The sequence below is a fragment of the Xiphophorus couchianus genome, chromosome 8, assembly GCF_001444195.1.
Source record: "Xiphophorus couchianus chromosome 8, X_couchianus-1.0, whole genome shotgun sequence".
In the NCBI taxonomy this organism is placed as follows: Eukaryota; Metazoa; Chordata; class Actinopteri; order Cyprinodontiformes; family Poeciliidae; genus Xiphophorus; species Xiphophorus couchianus.
Window position 1 is genome coordinate 17547720 of NC_040235.1, and position 25349 is coordinate 17573068.

Sequence of the window (25349 nt, forward strand, 5' to 3'; positions counted from 1 at the left end):
TAACAGAAAGATCAGCCCCTCTGTATTATAGATCCCCTGCCTGGAAAGAGCTAAAATTGTTATTAATCATCCTGAAAGCTTTTCCCTGGTTTCAGCGTATGGATGTTAAATGTGTGGGTAGGACTACATTGTTTAAAAACATATTAGCCGCTCCACGTTTATCAGACACGTCAGGACTCTGAGCCGCAGTAATCCATCAAGACTGCTCACTTGGCTCACTGCTATGAGGCTGCTGTTTAACCTGAGGATCCATGTCTCTGGAGGCTGAATTAATCGGGCCGAGGCTGTGCGGTCATGGGTGAGGTTGGTTATAAATGCTTGCTGTTTGACCTGGGCAATGTGTGTGTGTATTCTATTGTGTTAAATTAGAGTGAGTGTGTGAGTGCGCTCCAATCTGTCCGAGGTTGTCAGGGACAAAATCTCCAGCAAGCTATTTTTCTTTTCAGAGTTTGGTGTAAAAGAGCAAAGTGATTTTTTTTTTTTTTAATCCAAATGAATCAACTCTACAGTGCTGCTTTGTCCTGCTTCTATTGCTAACGAGAGATTGTAGGAATAGTACTGAGAGAGTCACAGACATAAAAATCTGAAATGTGTGGTACATTTTCATGTCACCTCCTTTACTCTGAAGAACCTAAATCATAAACAGTACAAGGTGTCTTTAGAAGTTACATATTTAATAACTATAGATCACTTACGTGCAAATAAAGCCACAAAGCAATACCTAAGCCCTGAACGGAGCTTAGTTTAATCCATCCAAAAACAGATCAGAGAATAAGACACAATTGGAAATTTAACAAGACATGAATTTACCAAAGAGAAAAAGAAAAGCAAATGTTTGGACTAAGATTCTCTGTTGAGAGGAGGAATAAAATTTTTTTTTGGCTCATCTGCAAAATGTCATCTGTGAGGTAAAACTTAAAATTATTTGAACACAGCGTTCCCATTCTGGCAGAATCTGGCTGTGGAAATGCTTTTCTACAGCAGGGGATAGGAAGATGGATGGGGCTAAATGAATACTGTTTTAGAAAGATATATGGTAAAAGGTATAAAAAAATTAAAAAAAAACTATAGATGGCAAAAATTTTAGTCTTTGAATGTGGAAAGCTGGGATGTGCATGAGCCCAAACGCCATGCAGCTATAATTGCACCCAAGTGGGTTGAAATGTGATATTTTACATTGATGTATGCCATTTTCTTTTTTGTTTGTTTGTTTTCCATTTACTAAAAAAAGTTGGAAAGTTTCTGTGTTGGGCCATAACACAAGATAGAAATAAAACACATTGGTGTTGGTAATTATATCCTGAAAACGTCTGGAAAAATTACAAGGGTAAATGAACATCAGGTATATCTGACTGTAGTAGGCTCCAGTGACTCTGTTTTTGAAATTCTTCACCACATCAGCTAGTTCAGTAGGAAATGTTGCATGACAGACCGCATCACTGGCTTCTATGATATATTTGGACTGTTAACCCAGACGGACACCATCCATCAGGGAGAGGGGATGTAGAGAAAAGCTCTGTTAAAGGCAACTTGTAAAGATTGGAACTTAAACCGGATGCCCCTTATTTAGAAAACACTAATGAGAAGACTTGGCTGAGGCAATAGCATCACTATCAACAGGAGGTAGATTGAGACAAATTGGGACAGAAAGCAATAAACAAAAAAATGAGTCACATAAGAAAATGTTTCCCACAGTAGCTCAAACGGGTTAATTGCTTAATCATTTGACTTATCATTAAAATGACATGCTTTAATTATTATTTGACAAACATCTCTCCTTGTCAAAAAGAACAATGTTCTTTCCAAGCGATATGGTCTCACTATTTAAATTGAGGTCCGAGCTCAATTTAAATACTACAATGTTTCAGAGTAAGAACAATAAAAGACTCCAAGTTTCTATATATTTCCAAATCCTTCTTCTGAAATATTATAAGATTTACTTTCAGTTCTGTATTTTCTGCCCCCCTTTAAACCGTTATTAGTCAATCATCCTTCCTTTATGGTATTGGGTATTGTAGTGCAGATATTTTTGCTTTCTTGAATGGTCTAAAAATTATGCATGAATGCAGTATTTTCAGAAAAAGTTACTGTCATCAACAAATAAAACAAGAGATGCAACAGACAACTCCCTTTTCTTAGAAGTCTACCAAAACATAGTCCTGGCGCTTCACACTCAACAAAGCAATCAGTTGTCTAAAATTTTTGTCCTATATAAAACCAATTTTAACATAACTAAAAAAAGTTGTTGATGTATAGCAACTAGGCATGCACTGCAAAAAATTGTCTGGGGACCTTAATTAGACACAGATCCTGATCATTTGACTAACATTACTATTAAAAAAGAAGTGTTTTAAATGGCATATTTCACATCATGGATGGGATTTTAAAATTGTTTCCCCCATCTTGCTCAAGAAATAATTCCCTCCTTTATACACAGTTTATTTATTGTTTAATTTAAACACCTATTTTCAACCACTTAGAAGGTTAGGGTTGGGAAAGGTTGCATCAGTTGTTGGATTATGGTTTAGTACTGTGAACAGCAGTTTTTGCTGAAAATCAAGACTGAGGATCATCTGTGCCCATTTGCCTTCTGCCTTCTCTGCTCTTGCCATAGAGGTCAAGGCTCGTTTCCTGTTATTCTGGCCTTCTGCATTAATGTCTGTTACTCAATATCCACATCCATTAAGTTATTTCTCTCTTGTTCTGCTGTGACAGAGTCAACGGCCCATGACTGTCACCCGAGGTCCCGGTATAAATCACACTGACTGAGTAACAACGTTTGTGGGTGTGTGTATGTGTGTGTCACTTTTGCCTTTTTACGAGTCACCATAGGATATGAAGCACATTCATTTAGCTCCCTTGACCCCGGAAATGCCAATGGCTTTGCTAAGCTGTTTCCTGGTAAATGAGGTATAGAAGAGCCATTCCATCGTCTGTCCCCTTTATCTACTTATATCAGTCCCCATCATTTCCCATTCCATGAGAAGATGTGTTTATGGATGTCAGTGTTTTCCATCTAGATGTTAAGTATCTTGTGTAAATGTGAATAAAAACATTAAGGAGGACAGAAAATGAACTTGATTCATAAAATAAAGTTGGATTCAAAGCATCACTTTAAAAGATACTCCCTTTTCATTAGATTGGACACTAATGATTGGATACAAAATAAAAGCCTTAAAGTAAAGTGAGTGAAAGCTCATAAAAGAGTATAAAAAATATAAAGCATGTTTGCATAAAAAAAAATAATAATAAATTGCATGATTTTCTGGAACACTTCAAATCCATTAGTGAAATGAGGCAGGAGTAAGGGGGGTTATGAAAATCCCATCTGATCACATACTTGTTCAAGAGTGTCAGCCTATGTTTTTCTAACCTCCGATACGTTCTTTAAGGACACAGAAGACTGCTTGACGAAATGACAAACATGTTTTCTGTTTTTGCTCAATTGTGCACAGTACCATTAGGCTCTTATTGCAGCTGCGGCCGTCATGGGACATCTCCAGGTCGACTTGTCATTAACTCGTTTCAGTCTGCAAGTCTTTGTTTTGTTAAAGTGCTGTGTTTTACTTTGTCTGATAAATGATTTGGATGTGTACAGAAAAAAATACCCCGCAATGCAATGATGAACATTGCATTGCAGCTGAACTGCAGCCAGTGGCTGTGCTGGTGCTTCCTAATGGGGTTATTTAACATCAACCAAAAAGAAATCTAAGCTAAGCTAAATCATTGAAAATCTTTGCCTATTTGATAACAGTGGTATGACTTAAATCCATTTTGTTAGCATTTCTGTTTGTCAAAAATAATAATAAAAAAGTTGTTTGCTGCTTCTTGTGTAAAGATGGGACCTCCTTTGGCAAACAGTAATGTGTTTGAATGTGCAGAGGTATGCAAAATATGTATTTTTATTTTGTTACCCTGAATACTTCAAAAATATGCTTAGAAATATATGAAAAAATAGAGATGTATTATCGGGATTTAATGCATACAGCCAAAAATAAAACACTTTTGATTAAACTAAGTAGAATATCTAAGCAAAAAAGCCTGAGTGTGAAGACAAGACTAAGTCTAACACATACATTGCTCTTGATAAACTCCATAATACTTTTAGAAGTTTTAGAATCAGAACAATACAAGATGCAAAGTTTCTACATATTTCCAAATCTTTCTTACAGTTCTGCTTTTTCTGCTCCCTTAAAACCCTTATTAGTCAGTCATCATTCTTTTATGATATTGGTTGTTGTAGTACAGATATTTTGCTTTGTTGAATGTTCTAAAAAAGTATGCATGATGGCAGCATTTTCAGAGGTCGGAGCTATAAAAAATAACTGAGTTATCAACAAATAAAATAAGGGATGTGACAGACAACTCCCTTTTCTTAGAGGTCTACTAAATTAATCCTGGTTCCTCACACTCAAAGGTTTTCAAGAGATGTGGTTAAAGCTTCAGTGTTTTCAGGGTCAGTGAGGTGTTTAAGAATGAAGTCAAAGAAAGTAGGACATGTTCAATAAGCTATTCTAATGGTAGTTGTATTTTCTGTGTGGACATATTGGTCTATGAATCAGATTCACCTTGGAATCTGTTTGTCATTGTGCGGCTTTGTCTTTTTCACAGCTTAGTTGACTGACTTCAGCAGCCAACTTGAAGACTGAAGGGAGCGAAACAAAACTGCTCTGTTTAATTCTTCTGAGCTTTCAATTTCTGTTATAAAACACACTGGATTTGGAAGTGTTGACAACCTTTTGTAAATGTCAGACTTAAGGCCTTCACATACCTTCCAGTCGCTGTGAACATGAGCTGGTTGGACCTGGCAGACAAGCGACCCTATTTGTACTATTTTTAGCTCAGCTGAAGAACCACCTGCCAATTAAAGATACACAGTTTTCACAGCAATCCTTTAGGGGGTAATAATGTACTGGTTTATATACAGCAATGCTGTGTATAAAGATCTGAAAGACATAGATAAGAAAATAAATGCAACTTTTGTGTCCTCATAATGAACATTATATTATCTATAGAGAGAGAAAAAAAACATTCCTTACTGTTTTATTCTTTTTTCTTTCCTATTTTTTTTAATACATGCACTGCTGTTCATATGCTTCTTATATTATGACGTGTCGTTTTCAATGTCTGCCGAGTGTTTGGCACCATACTCTGAGAGAGAGGATTATTGTCTCTGTTGGCGCACACTGTCAACACAGTCACATAAACCTGGCTGCATCCAAACATCTGCAGAGAGTCCTAGTGGACCATAAATGGCAGGTAATAATGACAAAACTCTCATCACACCGGATTCTCAATGAAGCGGGCATGAAATGGGCTGAGAAGTATAAATTAAGCATTAAGGTAAGGTTCTACATTCTCCAGGGATCACAGGCTGTTGTTCACAGTAAGGAATGATAACCAGGCTTATTGTGCTAATTGCTACTTAATGATGCCGAGGAAAGCTTAAAATATCACATTAATTTTAATCTGGTTTGTTTTAAAATAAATAGTAAAACCCTATTATGCTTTCTCACATGCATAGTGTGACATGATCTTTGAATCTAATATAAATAATTAATTACATCCTGAGGGCAGAAAAATGAGAACAAAAATTCTGAATATAATATTCTTTAAAAAAAATGAAATTGACTAGCCTACTAAAAACCAACTCCTTGTACTACACTTTGCTTCATACAGCAAAGTATGAAGCATGAGCTTCTGGGCTGTTGGCTATTGAGAAACGATTGCTACCTGGAGGGGTGGACTGCGTAGAAGTTTTAAATTTTACCCAATTGCTAATGTTTGCCCATGACATATGTAAGTTCAATGCAAAAAAGCTTACCGGAAATTGCCTGTGCTTTAAAGAAGTGTCCTCCACTACTAATAGAGAAATGCTAATCTGAATGAGGCGGTTGTTAATGTTAATTCAATATTAGGAAGCGTGGCCAACACTGACTGAACGGTTTTATTGCTAAAACTACAGGCAGACTGCAATTCTAAAATAGCGCAGAAAATCAACATCATCATCATCAATCACAACTTCTCCTTCTGTTCACTGATTGGCCCTTTCAAAAATCAGCCGCAGATGATCCGAGTCAAGGGGAGAGAGCCCAACACAGAGGGACTGTGCTGGAAGTGAGAACTGTTTTTGACCCGATTTGCACAGGAAGGCAATGGCCAGGCAAGAAATTGACTGAAATCAATATAATCTGGTCAAAGCATTGCAGAAATTGGAGACTGGACTTTTGGATAAGTGCATATCCCCCTGCAGCTTGGTGTTTAATTTTTATGACATCACTGGGGGGGAAAAAAGTAATTGCCAACAGTTTAGCGAGTGAATTAAGACCTACAGACGTTAAAGCTGGACAGCACGGCAGCTTTTTATGAGGAATGAGAGGGAAGAAGAAATGAGGGGGAAACCCTGATAGCGAACAGCGTCAAGACCAACTGTCTCCTGTGGTCTCCGGGGACGGAGTAAACTGTTTGTGTCCAGGGTTGGGCGACAGAGTCATGACGGCAAAAGAGGAGGGAGGGCGGCAGTCCTATCAGAGTTAGTTGAAGAGGAAAAGGGGAGCTTCAAGGCTGCCTCAAGTTTCTCTCTTGACTCCACACACGCAAACCTACGTACACACACACATACACACACCTATTGTCCCAGCGTTTCCGCAGCTGTAGATTGAGGCCTGACCATCCACAGGAAGGTAAACAAGCTCTTATCAGTGCTCTGCAGGGGCATAAACTGTCCCCTGGCCTCTAACCTCTACATACTACACATTACACACGCCATACAACACACAAGCTTCCTGACCGTGTCACCGTCATATTCTTATTCCTAAAGCTCTGTCAGAAAAAAAAGAAATGCTTATTAGTCTTGTCAGTTTAATGGCTTATGATGATTGTGCATGTATCTTTGGGCCAAGTCCTGCTACCAGTGTTTACTGGAGAGGAACTGAGGATGTGAGAGCTGTTCTGGAGACAGGCTGTCTTCACACTAGCACTGTTTACACCTCTGGGAGCCATTTGTCCGTCGACTCATCGTTGAACTCTAGCAACTGGCATTGTTGGCCTCACTTTACATCTCGTCTGCTGCTAGTATTTAGCCATTTCAGCTTTATCGAATAAGATTATCAGTGGGGACAATTTAGAGAGAGAAACGAAAAGAGATATGTTCCTGTGATAACGCGCATAAATCATCTATTATATTCCAAGCACCATCAGTTTCAGGGGAATGTGTATCTCCTATATTGGCTCATGTGGTAGACGTTTTCCACAGTATAGTGAAAGAACACAGGCAAAACAACAATTAATCATCTTACGATTTAAGTGGTGGGAAGACAGACTAATTTAGAAAGTTTCATGCTAACTGTGTGCAGCAGAAGCAGACTGAGGCATTAGAAAACTCAGTGCACAATGGCTGCTTCCAATCATTTGAGATTGATGTAGCTTTCGTTCAACATATGGTTCATGTTGAGCCAACATAGATTACCTTGTTTTCCATGACTGATTTCTGCCATCAAATATTAATGATTTCCTATATGATAGAGGCTTTATAATGAAGGCTTCAAGAAAGTGACAGCACACACCAATGTGTATCGCACAGAACTCCCTCTGCCTTCTTGAGCATAGAGGCTTTTGAATTATCTTACAGTAAGATTTATGAGACAGCTTCATGTTCATGATTTCATTTTTACTGTTTAACTAATGAAAGTGTCTGGACAAGAGAGAGAGTTCCAGCAAAACTGTTACTTTATTCCCTCAAGCATCTGTAAAAGGATTATTAATATCCAGAGTTTGACTGTTTGATATGATATAGTAATAGTGCATGAGCCGATATTAGAATAATCTGTCAAGCCTTTCTGACTAGTTTCCACATTGTGCTCCCTAACATATCACATAAATTGACGTGAATAAAGATGATACAGGGATGATTCTTCCATCACATCGTCCTTATAAAGACTCATTGTAAGCAGACTCACAGACTTCAGAGAGGGACTTTTCAGATTTTTAAAAAACAGACAGACTAGTGTGGCACCTGAATCAACAGGAACCACCCAATAGTGCTTTCATAAATTGGTAGGCCTGCTTCAGTGAGTTCTCGATGGTTTAGATTGAATATAAAATGTGTAATTGTGAAATCTTAACATTTAGGGAGGGTTTAGAGCATGCTTAATGGAATTTGGGGAGGGAAAGCTATTTAATGTTGGGTTTTGTTGAATTTTGAGTTCATTTTCAAGGTTTATTTTCAGGGAAAGGCAGGTAGAAACATTTTGAATCTTAAACTAATTCTGACCTTTACCATAACCAAATATTTTTTCTTGCTTCTCTTTATTTTCCATTGTCACAAGGACCCCTCTGACTCTTAGTGGCTTTATCACAAAAATCCTCATATAGACAGTCTATCAAATTGATATATACCCACAGTTATGCCCAGCATTATTCATACAGACTGATTTAGGTTTATAATAATCTTTTAAATTTACCAACATGTTTCTTCTGACTCAAAGTAATGTTAACATTTTGGAGCGGCACAGACATGATCCTGAAGTGACTTTGTTATTGAGTCTGCAACGGGAGCTCAATATTAGAGTGTTCTTTAATGGCTTTGCAACCTCAAAGATTTAATGATCATCATCAAAGAAACTGTCAAAATGCCTGTTGAACATTTTTAAGAAGAGTTTGATTGCTACGATGCCAATAAAAGCTTGATAATAAAGACAAATAGATGACACTGTTGACTAATATGTAAATAAACCCAAGTAAATGTATTAAATTTTTAAATTGTACTTTCTTTGCATTGTTTCATTGTGAACTGCAGGTTCACTGTCTGAGCAGACTGCTTAACTAAAAGGGTTGCTAGCATCAACTTTACAATGAGTAACAGCAAAAAGCATTTCACCATGTGCAATAAGCATATTTTTCCTGATTTAGTTTATCTTAGTGTTATTCTTCCGGTTTTTCTTAGTAAATCGTTTTGTGTCCAAGGTCGGTGTAGATCCAAGTGTGCTCATTTTTCAATTTGTACGTGTTAATGCTTTTCCCTCAGCTGCTCAGTTCGGAGCCTAGCTGCATTGTAACATCTAACTGGTTTCCATCTCACTAATCTCATCTCCAGCTGTTAGATGTCACTTTCCTTATGTCCTGGTCAGCTCCTCTAGACACCTGTAATCCACTTTCCTGTCCTTCTGGGCCTGTCCACAGATAGTGAGTAGTTTATCCAGCCACTGGCAAAGCAATACAACTTTGTTATCAAGTCGTATTGCTTGAGAACGAATGAAAATGTGCATTATTTTATATCTGACATATTGGCAATTTTAACTTTATTGTAATTTCTGATTGAAAATACTTATAGCAATTATAAGTATATGCTGTTTGTTTAATGATATCAACACTGCACAGAGCGATACTGTCATAATAAATTTGTATCATATTGTGCCTGCCTAAGCGTTGTATCTTTAATAACTGATGTATTAGAAAATTTTAACAGCAATAGCTTCCATGTTTGGTGTTTTGAATATAAATAATTAAATCTGCTCATGCAGTTTTGTTTTTCTATTCCTGTGTAAATTTTACAAAACTGTCAAATGTTTTTCCTCAAGGTTTTCATACCGTACGATTTCCATACCAGTGCATCCCGACGGTAAATTAATGTGTTTGATTAAAAAGGCATACCTGGGGGAGAGAAAAACTCTGCAATGATACCAACAGCACACAGAATCAAAAATTGATTGTATGCACAAAATGAATTTCACCAATAAAAATATTCTGACAAGGAAGTGACAAAAATCTCAATGACAGAAAGCCTTGAAGCTCTGGTTGCGAATAAAATGGACTGATAGGTCACATCATCATGTGCATTTAACCTGATTTAAAGTCCAAGAACTATTTAAAGGAGCCCATATTAATTAAAGAGGCAACTATCAGAGGTCATGACACTTTGCATAAGTAAAAACTGAAAGCCATGTAACGCATGTATAGAAATTGCATCTGAGAAATCAAGTCTGTTAAAGAAATGTACAAATTTGGATTGACCATTTCTAATGTGTGAATAGTCTTTAACAATATGAATATAACAGCATAACTGTGTGTATAAGCATAAGTTCACATGAAGGCCATGCACTGACAAACTGCCTCCTGAATAACACCCAGGGGACTGAGAACATAAGCTTAGAACTGAATTTTCTTTTGTATTGATTTTCAGCATTATCATTTTGGTTTTTTGAAACCCAACATCACCTCTAATTTCTGCAATGTCTCTAAAATGAAAATTAGTGGTTTTGTTAAATGTAGGAGTATTTTGAGAAGTTGATTTAAACATATTACCAGATACTAATTGTAATTGAATTTAAATCACGCAAAAAAACACAGGACACAGACTCTTTGTCCATGCAAAATCCCGCTTTGCATGGATGCTAATTGAAAACGCATTTTTATGTGTTTTCAATTAGCTCACCCATCAGTAATGCTCCTTTAAATGTCTTTTCTAATAAGCATGAGCTGCACATTTCCAGTGTTTGTGTGTACCTCTGGGTTTGAACAGGTCAGATGGACGTTCAGATTAGGATACATAACTCCATGCCTTATCTTCACAGACAGCGGGCATGTTGACATGGGCACAAGTGGCCGCCATGCAGACGACGTATTTATCTCAATCTCTCCAAATGAGCCATTCAATTCACATGCAGGAGCATAATAAAAGCCTTGCACCCAAGGGTTGAAGATATGGAAATTAACTCATTAATCGCATTAAGGTGAAATCAAACAATTCGGTGAACTATGGGTCAATATATCTGCTTTTCATAAACCACATGAGGTCTGCTTCAGTTCCAAGAAGTTATGATGTTAAAGTAATTTTGTGCCAAACAGTTGTATATCTCATTTTTTACTACTTTTTCTGATTCCACTATCTAAGGATTATTTTTAACACTCACTAAGAGACGTTTTTTATTATTTATTTATATGTATAGTATTAATACCCACCCAGTCATGTTAGAATTATCTTTAAAAAAAAATTATCTCAAAAACATTTGCAAAAAAAAAAAAAAAAAGAACAGAAGGTTGGTGAGGCTTCCTCACACTGCCTTTTTTTTTGTATTCAAACAGTGGAAAAAAAAGGCAGTCAGAAATGGATTGTTATTCGGGAGGGGCATAACATTGTAGGAGATTGAAATCGGTCTGAGGCAGCGACAAGTGGTCGCGTCTCCCTGCCACCCAGTCTGACTGCAGGCTGAGCTGGCTCACTACAGTCAAACAGGGGAAGTCGACTGTTTTGACTCACAAAGTCATTTTTAACAGCTCGACTTCTGAGAAACCTATGTCAGCTTTCTTTATTTTTCTTTGTTTCTTTGTCAATTGTAGACAGCCAAAATGTCCTGTGTTGTGTCAGGTTTTATTATTCATTTGTCTGATTACTCTTTAATTGTCACTTTTTGTGATTTAATATTTTCATTTGGCCCCAATGTCTGACACTCTTTTAATACTTGTCTTGTCCTGTTTCCTAAATGTCTTTTTTTTCTCTATTTCCTTCTTTCCTCCTAAATCTTTCCACTTATCTGCTCTTTGACAGTCACAAAGATTTGACCCCCCACTCCCTCACTGTCTCCATGAATAAGCCTTTATGAACTCTCTTATCTCTGTTTGTGTGTCTGTCTAGCCCTGCGTCTCTCTTTTGGTCCATTTTCAGACTAAAATCTCCTCAACTCTCACCCCCCCTCCAGCGGCAGACTAATCACTTTTGTACTTTTCCCTCAGTCCGTGGCAGGAGACTCAGGGGTTGGCAAAAATGCAGCAGGAGGTCTGGCAGTTAGCATCATGAAGCCTGTGTCCCTCTGGGAAAGCTGCTGCAGCAGGGGGTATGTTCAACACTATTTCCTAGCCAGGAAACGCTGCACACACAGTGCATAATCACAAAGTCTTCAGTCGGACGCAAAGATAATTGTAAATCTGTCCAACTGCCACAGCTAGCTTTTATGATAGTGATTATTGTGCTTAGTCTGAAAAACATAATCGGAAAATTGTCTGCTAAGGAGGTGGCATGCGGCTGGTTTCCATGTAACAGTAAACCAGTAAATCCAAACATCACCCAACGCCTTGCACTGGTAGAGTAAAAACACAAACTAGAAAATTTAGATTTAAGCTGCTTTTGGTGAAACTGCAATAATTTGCATGTTACTCTTTAGAAGCTTCCTCAAGTTTGAGCAAGAATATTTTAAGATATTTGCAGGGTTATTTTACTTTCGCATTTGGATATTTATAGTGCAGTATATATTATTGGAGAAAATACTGAGCTGCACTATGTAAGGATGTGTCTAAAGTCAGAGAATAGACTTTAAAATATTTGTTAGTTTAGAGCTTAGAAACACAGAATATTAAAGATCTGCTATTGTATCAACCTTCCAAACCTCAACACACAGGCAGTCGTATAACAATAACTAATGCTAAAAAAATAATTTGACAATTATTTCCTGATAATCAGGTAGTGCCCCGACTGGTACTTTCGATCAAAATTACTAATTTTGTAAATATCTGCTTTGTCACTGATTAGTTATTCTTCATAGCCAAACTAAATAGACACTAAGATCACTTCTTAATCCATTTTCTCTTAAAAACAAAATTACGTATCAAATCAGCTGTAAAGACGGAGTGTGAACACACACCACTGCTGAAATGTGATCATTGGTCTGTGTAATCTAATACTTATAAAACAATTGTTTACTGAAGATATCAGATATGCTGTGACCTAAATAGAAATAAATCTGCTGGCTAAAGCCTGTAAGACTATTAAAATATGGACACTTTTGACAAAATTAGTCCCATAGGGAGACAGTGTAGTGAAGCTAAGACCTGCCTATTAGTGGTTGTTTTATTGAAGCCTTGCAAAAATCTACTCCGAGATTACGGATAGGTTGCTAACAAGAAGAGAGAAATCGGACTCATTTGAGCATAAAGGAACATATTCAGGTTTAAGAGGGAAAAGAGTGGTCTTTACTGGACTGTAACCACACATGCTCAGGCTTATTTTTGTTGGTCAGTTTACTGATTGAGAGATAGCGTTTGAAAATCATTACTACTCTATTGACCACAGTCATACTCAATAGAAAAATGTGTTCATGATGAATCTCAGTTGTCAGACTAATAGTACTTTTTGTAACTAATAACTTTCAGGCGAGTTTTTAACATGCTTTTAATTAAGTCTACATTTCTGCATTAAAAATTGTTTTGTGCTGGTTTAATGTAATATTCCAAACTTAAATGTCTACTGTAGCTCTCATAATTAACAGACATAAAGACTTGGGGAAAAAAAAAAAACATCAGTCTATGTGTAATTAATCAAGATGTGTCGCTCTTGGGGAGTTTAGTTACTAAAATAAATTAACTTTTCAATGACATTTAATTTTTTAAAAATATGTCCCACATTTATTACACAAAATAGGATCCAAATCCCCATCCTTCAGTGGAGTGTTAGGGTAAAGTTAACTGTGAATTTAAGAGTAGCTGTTGCTTATGGTCCTGCGTCATAGCTGACGGCATGGTCGGACATATAAAATGATTACAAAAACCTAAAGCAGGCCTGAGCTGAAGGAAAACACATTGGCCAATGTGTTTTGGTTTGGCCAAGTACGTTATGGGATTTGTGGTGGGCTGCAGGCTATTTTTGATTTACTTTAAGTTTTTTCTGTGTTTACTTCTTTTTAGCAGCTTTTCACAACATCTGTTTTTAGTCACAGTTAGAGCTGACCGGGTTTTCATTCAAAAAGAAAAAAAAAAACCTTAAAATATGTTGCACGTGCTCAGAATTAATTTCCATATTCGTTATCAGTCTGGAACAATATCATTTTGAGAGGACGTGCCTGGCTGCGGTGTGACACAGCTCACGCTTTTGAAACCAAAAAAAGTAGCATTAAGCCCAGGAGACATGTCTGAAAAATGACAAACTCATTTGACACAAAAAAAAGACGAATACACAATGAACGAGATGCAGCATCTCGTCTCATCAATGTTTTGATTAATGTCTCAGAAACCCAGAGCACAATATTAGAATATACTGCTGTAACAATGTCCCAGCTCCCCTTGGGTCTTCACCTAAAGCTGCTCTGGCAGATGCACAAATAAGGGGAAAAGAAGATCCCTAGAGCCTCATTTAAGAAAGGAAAAAAAGGATATTGGGTTCAGAACTATGTGTCGTACAGGCAATTAGGACTGAACTAAACAGTTCCTTGCAAACTGCAGCACCAGAAAGCGAGACTGATCCCCTGCAGTGAAACTACATAAGGTCAAACTCTCCACAGGTTTGCCAGTTGGCTAAAGTACAACACTGTATCCATGCCTCCAGCACCACGCTGAGAGGCTGCTTAGTACCTAAGGAAATACTGTGATTTGTAATACAGCAGTACTGGAGCCAGATTGTCTATGCAGTCTTGGTTTACTAAAAGAAAAAATTTAACAGCCTTGTGTCTACTTTATGTTTCTCCAAAAAGAATGATGAAAATGTCACTTTATTTATTTATTTTTGGTTTGTTTGCTTTTCTGGTATGTGTAAAGACCTTTGAATGTGGGCGCAAAATATCCAGCACTTGCAACTTCAAGCAAAACTAAAAGAAATAAAAATAAAAATCCAAGACATTTGTTGTGGGAAGAGTGAATGTCAAAGTACATTAAACAGTGACAATGTGTCTGTTGTTATGACATTTACACATTCACTGACAAGAGTAGGCATCTGTTATTCTTTTAATAAAAATGTTGGTAAATCAGATGCAGTTTGTCAAGGACTAAAATGAAACAGTGACATTAAATGCAACAAAAGTGAAAATGTGAACTTTTTCACAATTTGTCGCATTATCACCTTCCATCTATTTATCTACCAGCATTTCATGTATAGAGACTGAAAAGGTTACCCATTTGTTAACCATTTTAGGATTTAGGTCTGTAAAGTCGTTCTTTCTGGTGCTGCAATAGTCATCTTAAAAGCAGTGAGTCCAAGACGAAGAACTAAAGTGGAAAAATAAGTTTCTGGGTTTTTATTATCTGATGCTGAGGCAGTCTTCAACATAAACTTTGTCCACAAATAATATCTGTCCATGAATTTAAAGTGCAAGTAAACACTGTAAATTTGCTGTTTGTTCAATCTAAAATTTACTGAGCAGATCTGGAACATTGCAAAATGTTAGGTCTAGTTGTATTATTGATATGGTTGTGAGTGTTGGACATTAATCTCACTGTTGGAAAATACATGGTAGCATGATTCAGAGCAGACTTAGAAGCTTGATTTTTGCTCACTGGGTTAGGTAAGGTTTCGTTATCTTCAATACCTTGTGGGGATTACTGGTTTGAATCTGTTACGGTCAGTCAGCCGCAGCAGGCGGGCTGATGGATGAGAGGCAACTGGGAAGGATTACATTAAATCAGTATCCACATGTTTTCTTGTGTCTTTGGACAAATTTTAGAGAAAATGTTTTCTAAGCAATAAAACCAACAAATGTTTCCCCTAAGGTGACAGTAAAGGATCCTATTTGGAACGAGACTAATTCTACTAAGACGTCTTTCATGTGTAATTATTCACAAGGAACTATTTTGTGCATTGTCTGCCTCTACAAATTGATGGACAACTACAGAAGGCACTTTTATGTGCTTAGAATAAGATGACGTCAAAGAAGGGAACAAATCAAGATTAATATCTGGCTTTGAACTTTAGTTTGACAGAACTATCACTCAAAGGTTCAACGTTGACTAAATATACTGGCCTTTTGCCTAAAGTTTCAGGCTGCTTTATTTCCATAAATGAAAGACTTAGATAAGAAAGTCTTTAGATGTAAAAGGTGAGAGAAATAAATATTAGCCGGTAAGACTTACAGGAGGCTGCAAGGGCGATGCACAGAAGCAGACTGGATCTCATCAGGTATCCCTCCATCGCTTAAAGTTTTCTGTAAACGCGGGATCTCAGTCTCTGCAGTGTGAAGGTGCTCGGTCAGTGGTTCAAGTGTCCTTGTCCGGTGGCAGGGAGACAATGACTGTGGCAGTGAAAGAACAGATAATTGGAGTCTTAGTAGGTGGAAAGGTCAGGAGGAAAAGAAATGAAGGAACCAATAGAGAAATGTGGTAATTTATGAGATGTCTCCAAGTGTCGCAGTCCCATTGTATTAGGACTGTGTCATGCTAATGTTGCAATACAAAAATAGTCTCTGTTGCAAAAATAAAACATGATTTATAATTGATAAGAACAATAGAAGAGTACATTTCTCCCTCTTAAAAAATTCCAAGAATATGTCCATCAAAAACAAAACCAAATTTGAACAATGAAGCTGTGAAAGTAGACAGGTCACTGGTCACTTAAACAGTATGGTCAACAGGAATTTACTCAGAAGACAGCGAGGCAACATTTCTGCCCATCTTCCCAATGCACAATCAGGGTCTGAACCCAGAGGTTATCTGCTGGTCACTGAACGTCTGGCAAACTCATTCAGGAAGCATCGTTGTCTTTAAATAATACCACAATGCCGAGATCAGATAAGAAGGAGACTGTACTTGTTATATAATTCATATAGAGAGGAAAGGAAGAGTCTGTGTAAACTGTTTATGTAGCTCCAAGGAAAACAGAAAGCCTCGTTACTTCCCCGAACATCACACTGTAAGACTGAAAAAAAGAAACTAAAAAGAAAAACTGAAGCACTGAACTGCTAATATAGAAACTATTTAAAAGTGTTTTTGTTGGTTGAACTAAGCCCTGATGGTAAACCTTTTGAGCCGCAGTTGGGACTTTCAGAGAATATCTAACGTATAGCTTCCCACCTTTTTGATCAACAGGTTTCTGTTCTATTTTAACAAATAAAATATCTGACAATCCCAAGAAATGACCTGCAGATACACGACCCCAGTAAATTGCTTTGATATATAATAAAATTGACTGGCGCAGAGTCAAGGAAGAAAAAAAAAAAAACTGGCTTCTGCTCTCTAAGCTTTCAGGGAAAATAACAGCAGAGAGGAAGAATGAAAGCAAACAAATCAAAACTTACTGTCTTGAAATAGGTGGCTCTCTTGAATAATAGTTAGGCTTTTTAATCCACTGGTGGGAATGTGGCTGCATTCAGCAAAGTGACGATGTGTGGACTTTCCAAAGTTTTTGTTTCTGCCGGGGCGGTACTGACTGACTTCTGTACCCCTCCCACAGGATCCCTTTTTTTTTTTTTTGTCTCACTGTTGCTTCTGAGAACAGAAACATATGCTGAGTCCTTGTGAACAGAAGGGAATGTTTAAAGAAGAGAGAGAAGAAAAACTAATTCCCTTCAGTTCATATAATGATCAAGAGATGAGACAGTAAGCAGAACAATTCTCTCATTCCCTCTGAATACAATCAAGTTTGAAAGAATAGGTTGTTTGGTGTCAACAAAATTAAATATAATGGGTTTTTCTAACACATAAGGTACATCAGTGAGTCACAGAGGTTTTACTTGGCAAGAGCTGGGCATCCATCCTCTAAATTAGTAATAGTTATTGTTGTTACAAATGTCTCATCAATTTCCTTTTAAGGTACGTAAATTAGCTAGAATTTTACTAAGGATAAAAGTCTTTTAAAAATTATGTAGCTTCATGTTATTAAAGCTAAATGAAATTGGTTAATGAGCTTCATTAACCAATTTCATGATAGATAGATAGATAGATAGATAGATAGATAGATAGATAGATAGATAGATAGATAGATAGATAGATAGATAGATAGATAGATAGATAGATAGATATTCTGCAGCAATTACTGCCAACAAACAACGAGATTTCTCCTCTGCCAGCAGTTGAGAAATCTGCTGCCATTAACTGCAGTTAATGTTTGCAGATAATGCAGACATTAACTGCATCACTTTCCACCCTTCAAACCTGACTTTCTCAGGTTTGAAGGGTGGCATCTCTACTCTGCAATTCTCAGATCGTCGTGTAAAAGTTTCATGCTGAATTAATTTAATCTGAGGTTACGGAGGGCATTCTTGAGTGAGTAGATATTATTGCTCAACATAATCTATTTAAATTCTTAGGAGACCCATAACGAGTGACTGAGAATGAGCCTTCTGACAATATGTTTAGCTCCAGGTTTTCTTTATATCCTTGAGACTTTATTGTGTCCAGCACAGATTCAACTTGGCCAATGCTGTGAGAAATCATCTCCAAAACATCATGCATCATGTTCTTCTCCCTGAGATGTTGGACTTTCCTTCCTGAAAGGATAGCTTCAACATGACTGGCCAAAAAGCTCTGTTTTTGTTTCATCAGCTCAAAGGGTATTCTTTCAGATCCTTTAGGGCTTGCCAACATGTTTTTTGCCTTCTCCAGTCTGTCTGTTTTGTGTTTTTCTGTCAGTGGTGGAGCCCTCCCGGATCTTGAACTTCTTCCATGGAGCCCAGTATGATTTGAAATGTAATGTATGTCGCAATCAGCATATTAAGTATTTTGGCCTTGGAGTTCTGAAATGGCTTTAGGTGACTTTTTTATCTACCATCTGCACCTTCAATCTGATCAACTGGATTGCTTACACAGTCCATTGAATGCTATATCTTCTGATAGCATTAGTAACTACAGTCACAGATAAATGAATCTGTTTGGAAATGGATTTTAGTGTTTACTTGTATTATGGATATCTATATATTCTTCTTTCTGAGGTCCTCAGAGAGTTTTTACTTTTCCTTTCTCTGCAAATACTTCTAAAATGTGAGGATTAAGTCTCTTTAGGGGTAGCACAAATCTGCCCATTCATTTTCACCATATCACTCTGCAATAAAAAAGCTAAGTATTCATAATTCTGTTTGTTTATTTTGCCAAATACTAAAGGCGGACAAGTGTACATTAGACCTTAACTGCATCACTTTTCATGACATATTAATTATTCTGTAATAAGCTGTCAGGGTACCAAGAAATTTGTATGCATCTATAGGCTTTAAAAATGACTAGCGACATTCTGCTACACTGCAAGAAAACTGCCTCACATTACACTGTAAGCCATAACAATAATAATGTCAGCTGCAACCTCATTTAACAGCCTGTGGCAAGTTTGTATTATAATGATCTCCTGTTGCCACCTCTCATGTTACAGTGTGAAATTATTGGTTGGATGTTGACAAAAGGGTTGAGCTTTTTTTTCGTCTACATGCTTTTTCTCAAAATAATTCCTCCAATCTTCTGCCCCCAGCAACTATGATTAGATTATGCTAAAATCTGGACTCTTTTTTGCAGTCTGTTCTTTTATTGCTTCTGTTCCATCAGTTCTCATTTCTGGCACTCTATTGTCCTCAGACCCACATGTGATCTTGTAATTTTGAAGTGAGTTTTTGTATCCCTCAGGCAAGCATTTTCTGTGTAATTACAAAGCTATTATAGAAAATTACACACCTATTATCAGTTAAAGGTCATTGCCATATTTTATGGTCTATACTTGCAATTCATAAGCCACAGATATTAGTGAGTCCATTAGTGAAAATGGGTTAGCAGGTATTGCTGCCGATTTTTTCTTCTTTTTTTTTTTTTACATACAAAATTATCTACTGACTCACAGCTTTCAGTTCTAGACAGAAATAAAATTCTGAAAAAAAAAAATATTTTGCAGCCATACCACTGCAGGTCTAAATTGTAGAAGATAATTAAGAGTCGTTCCATCAGGCAAAAATTATAGTGTTTTTGAACATGGATCAATTAATATTGTAAAGTGACAGCATCAGAAGAGGAAAGGTCAGAGTGAATAAGATTATTTGCTTTCAGAACAGATAATTTCATCATAGAATTATAGAAGAGCAGAGGAACTAATTTTTTTTTCACAAATCATCCATCTCAGATACTGTCAGCAGATAGTGACCGTTTTAACAAATATGTAAAAAAAAAAAAGATATTTTTTAAAGTAAAAGTTACCTACTTCAGCATTAATATTTGTGTTATTTGAAAATGTTAAACAATAGGGTTAGACCAAGGGTTTTTATTATGATTCAGCGGGACATAAGCCAATACAAAAATGTAAATGATCAAGTGAAAGGGAATGCAATTTTTTTCCAGTAAAAGTCAACTAAGTGGGGCGTGCCATGGTGGTGTAGCGGTTAGTGCGACCCGTATTTGGAGGCCTTTAGTCCTCGATGCGGCAGTCGCGGGTTTGACTCCCGGACCCGACGACATTTGCCGCATGTCTTCCCCCCTCTCCTTCCCTGTTTCCTGTCAGCCTACTATCATTTAAGGGACATTAGAGCCCACAAAAGAGCCCCTGGAGGGGTAAAAAAGAAAAAAAGTCTACTAAGTGTATTTTGCATTTGTGTTGAGCCCCTTCTATTTTGACACCCACAAATAAAACCCAATGCAATCCTGGCCACGCATTTTATACATGGAAAATTTACTCTTCACAATTCTGCACCATTTTGTATTCTGCCACATTAGAATAAAAAAAAAAAACATTTGTCCTGGTGACAAAATGTGGAAAAGCTTAAGAGAATGAATATGTTTTGAAGGCCTTGCATCTTTGATCTGCACTGTTTTTGTCTTTTTTTTTGTTTGTTTTATTTTTATTTTTCTGATGCAACAAAAAGCTTGGAGTTCTCAGGGAGCAATGTTTTTCTTTGTGCTGCTTCACCATCACAGAAAAAAGCTGCAAAAGGGTAGACAAAACATCCTTTCCACTTTGAAAGGACTCGGAGAAGTCATATTCCCATTGAGTCAACTCCACACACAAAGCATTTAGTTGAGGAGAAAACTGAATAAAAGATAAACACGGAAATATTTAACGAGTCTCCAAGAATATTTATAATATGACTGGGTCTCCAGGTTTCAGCGGTTGGCCCGAAAGGAGACAGTCTCAGAGGTGACAACCAGCATGGTGGAGCACATCTCTGAGGACACCAATGTTGTTGTCACACCTCTGATTATGTCATTTGAAAGCACAACCCGAAACAGAACTGTGCCAACTCTTTGTCAGTATGCATTCAGTGAGGGACCGCGGCAATCTAAGAGCATCCGATTTAGACGTTAAAATGTGACAAATAGCAACGTAAAGTTATTCAGAGAGTCCTGTGTTTTCAGCCTAGATGATATGTTACGTCTTAACGCCGCAAATCTGACCTCATTCTATCAAGCAGCTTGTTCAAACAAATTCACATGAGACCTAACCCTAAGAGGGGGCAGTTTTGTTCTACTTGTATTCCTGTCCAAAGTATCTGGTACATAAATGTCTGCATTCGTCACGTAGCTCACTTGGCTTACATTTAGCTGATGAGCAATATGTCAGGGTTGGAATTCACCTCTGTTCCTCACCAAAGGACATTTTTAAAGCAGCTCAATACTTCAGTGGCATTCCCTTTCACTGGAGCCCTCCCTCCCCCCTCTCAGCCTCCTCTCCCCAGTAGTACTTTTTCAATAACAGGAAACAATCGGCCGCCGTCTTTCATCACAAGCTGACGTTGGTTCCCGCACGGTGCCACTAGGTCTCTATGCTGCCAGCCAGCCAGCCAGCCAGCACACAGCCAGTCTACAGCAGAGCTGAGAGAGAATAAAGAGTCTGTGTCGGCTTCCTCGTTTCCTTATCGTCCTCTTAGGCGGTGGGGGATGAAGGGGTGGAGGGGTCTCACGCTTGGGCTTTCACTGGAAGTACCCCAGATTGACACAAGTGGAAAGAAGCCTATCACCATTACAAAGTCATTTAATGTGCCTCTCCAGTCTTCCAAGGAGACTAAATGATAAGGCGCTTGTTGCAGAGTAGTCTCGTTTGTGAATATCCATCTCATTTTTGAAAGCAGTTGACAGTTTTTTGCTGGGATTAAAGTGAGATTTTAGTTACGTGATGGGTGGAGGCATTCTATCACAGAAAATGACAGATTGATGATGTTAAATCAGTCCTGTGTTGATAACCAAACAGAGGCCCCAAATGAAAAACCCCGAGATAATGAATCTTGACGTATACATTCAGCTAAAAGCTCTTGTTTTAAATATGTGGGTGGTCCTGTTCCAACCTGTCCTGATTTCTTGTTTTTATCTACAGTTACTTTACTGCAAATCAAAACAAATCCTGAACATGCTTACCATGAAATTCTTCAACATGAAATAATCACCTGCAGCAAATTAACCCTTAACTGTAGTGATATTTCAAAAGCAACACTGCATGAATGAAGCACATTTCCGAAGCTGAAACATAATGCACCAAATATGCTTCATGTACATGACTTTTTGCTGCTGATATCCGTCACAGTAAGCTTTATAAGTACATCTTTTTGGTGAATTATAAATGTAGATTATTGGAGTGCTTACTCAGCTTTAAGAGTCAGACTTCTCTGAGATATGTGCCTCATCAGATGACAGTCATGCTTTAATAAATTCAATACATAAATATTCAATATATTCAATGTCTTTAAAATATGCACAAAACATTACTTCAGTTTTTCATCTCGTCAAACCGTAAGATTTTTAGGTGGGAGAGCGGGGCATCTAAAATGCATTTGTCAAGGATTTTACAAAAAGGCTGTAATCCGAATGTGTTCAGTGATAAATAAATCAATCTAGTCTGATGAACAACATAATAAAATATTACTCTTTTTTTTTCCTTTTAAAGGGCAATCAAAACATTATCACATGAAATTTCTATCTAACCCACAGGAAGGGTCAGTATCTTTACTCTAATCCTGAATTGGCAATAAGCTAATCCTTTTAAATTTCTTCATGTTGCCTGACTAATTCAAATATTAAAAATATTTTTTTTTTGTTCCTCAATTTCCCCAATTTCCCGTTCCATTGTTTTGTATTTTACTTGTAGGCTTTAACTATTTGAGCCCCTTAACGAAGTTCAGATGAAGCAAAGATTTGAGTATGATTTCTGACGAAAGCAAAACTGAAGTTCAATATTCAGAAATTGAATCACTTTGTTTCTCTTTGCATGTCAGCCTCCTGTGGTATGCAATATATTTTTCAGAGCTTAACAACATCGAAAAAAGGATACTGAAGGGAACTAAAGATAAGGGTGGTTGCAAGGAGGCCTTTCATTCTCAAAGATTTAGGCTAATCATCAAATCACTAAATCTTGCATCATAAAATGTTTTGATTTTCCACTATTACTGTAATTTTTCTTTTCATTTGATAACTGATATGGTTCTAAAGAAATTCATGCCATTTCAAAATACAATGTAAAATAAAAACTTTACCCTCTATTTTCCCTTCATTTACTCCTTTTGCATTGCTTTATTTTTTGAGACGTCTGCTTCGTTTCCTTTTCACATTTCAGCATACGCTCTCTTTTGGCGCCTCAGGTGGCTATTTAAGGAACTGCGGTTTAAGTGTTCCACAACACAAACTATAAGACCTGAAAGTTGTGGATTTCTGTGGATGTTTCCCCATGAAATTTTAATGAACTATCAATCCCTTGTCCTCCTTTCTGAGAGCAGAGTTCTCATCTCATTTCACCCGCAGTTTGGTCAGTGTAATATTGATATAATAAATAGTTTACTATTCCTGTGATATTTCAGAAATGTCTACTTGAAAAGACTGAAATGTGTAACCTTGACAAAATACATCTTCTATGCTACTTGCTATTTGCTGTATATTGTTTTGTCTCATTTCAATGAATTAACAGATGATTCTGTGATTGCACAACAAACATCTTTCGCAATAACTTTCACATTGCAAGTTATAATCTCAATATCCATTTAAAAACAATGCATGCTTATGGTACAAGTCATCAGGTGTTATGGCTTACAGATGTTTTTGAATGTATGACTGATATTGTCTCATCTTTGTTTGAGATTAATAAGCTGTCGGTCAATCTAGACACCAAATTTTTTTCAACGTTGTACGTGGCAAATTCCACTGCAAGCTCAACATATCCTCTTTGTTTTTTTACCTTTATGAGGCAAGAAGAAAATTCTCGGCATTCAAGCAGCATCCTCAGTGACTTTATGAAAGCGTTTCAGACGCCTTCTTCTGATTGACTTTCCGACAGACACATCCTGTCCACCTTCAGAGGCCATTTTCCCTTTCCTCATCCCTACAGAGCATAGTCATGATCAGAGCTGTCCTTGGAGAAAAGTCCGGATACCTGCAGTAACGTTGGCTCAGCCCAGACTGGAAATACGTGTGTTTGTGTGAGAGAAAGATGAGGGAGGTGAGAGTCAGAGGAAGAGCAGCTGGTCATTTGGGCCTCAAAGGAGTTATTGGAATAACACTGCTGAACTGCGGCTGCTGCTGGGTGTCCTGTATCCTGTTGTGTCTGCATTCTCCAGCGGCCTCGTTGTGGTTTATTAATAGAAAGCATTTCCTGTGTTGACTCCTTTTTAGGTGTTTGTCCAGAATTACCAACAATCTCTGTATGGTGGCGTTTAAAATCATACAAAGTGGAATCTAGGAATGCAGCTCAGTACATATACCACTACAAAATTGACATCAAACTACATTGTTTTATAAGATATTGAACATCTGTATTCTTTACAACTTTATAGAGATCTCTTTCACATGTGTACATACTGTCACAATGAAAGCAGTGCAAAACATCTGCAGAGCTTATGATGGGCTAAAAAATAAATTCAGCCTATGTGAACAATAATCTTATTTCCTCATTTTGTCTCTGTTAAATGGCACAAGAAGTCATATTGTAGCAGTGACATGGTTGTTTTTATGCGTGTTAAACTTCCTTTATTGCAAATGTGTTGAACAGATCTATGTTTGTATAAAATTAAGATTTTGTCTTGTAATTCTCGGCGGGTAATGTGACTTTTCCCACATTACCTGCAGATGTCACAATGTAATTCATTGGTATAACATGTTTCGTTTGCTAAAATGGACAATACAAGAAAATTATAAGAAATTTAAACATCAAAGCTCAATGACCAGCGGTAGTCAAGTACAAAAACGAAATGTTCTACCCTCAAGTTAGGAATACAGCAGAGTATCTTTGAAAAATATGAAAATATTATGTAAGGTGTCTGTTACATGGTGGACACCCATTTTTTAAGAAATATATCATCGCATAAACAGCATCTCAGTGTGATACTCCAGCTGCAATGTGGCACACAAAGGGCCCTGAAGAGGACAGAGAGAAGAGCTGAAATGGTTGTGTGTCCCTGTCCAAGACCTGTTTAGCAGTCGCTGCAGTGCAGTGACAGGGTGCTGACCATTACCAGAGATCTTGAACATTTCTCTGAGAGCTTATTAAACTGCAGTTATCAGGCAAACTGTGATGACACAATAATAGCAGAACTGCCAGATTGGTACACAGTTTTTGGCTCAAGCTGTTAAAATGCTGGACTACTATTGGTATTATAATAGTAATAGTAGTAAGGCAGCTATTTTATATGCATTAGATATTTTGTGTTTTTAGCTGTATTTGTTTTAGCTAGGTATTCAAGGCTTTTGCACACTGAACTGTCCTCAGACTGTTG

General features: G+C 37.3%; 1 protein-coding gene across 3 annotated transcripts in view; it reads right to left on the reverse strand.

The window, feature by feature from the left end:
• eng (endoglin) overlaps positions 1-17121 on the reverse strand; it is a 40002-nt gene extending 22881 nt beyond the window's left edge. For 2 of the 3 annotated variants that reach the window (XM_028025543.1, XM_028025541.1), the window contains exons 1-2: positions 16989-17121; positions 15829-15986 (exon numbers count right to left, since the gene is read on the reverse strand). In XM_028025543.1, the coding sequence (XP_027881344.1) occupies positions 15829-15886 (58 nt within the window). In that variant the 5' untranslated portion in view covers positions 15887-15986; positions 16989-17121. Of the gene's footprint in view, positions 1-15828; positions 16018-16988 lie in introns of all 3 variants that reach the window. The other variant, XM_028025542.1, reaches the window with a different exon arrangement.
• Positions 17122-25349: the final 8228 nt, after the last annotated feature.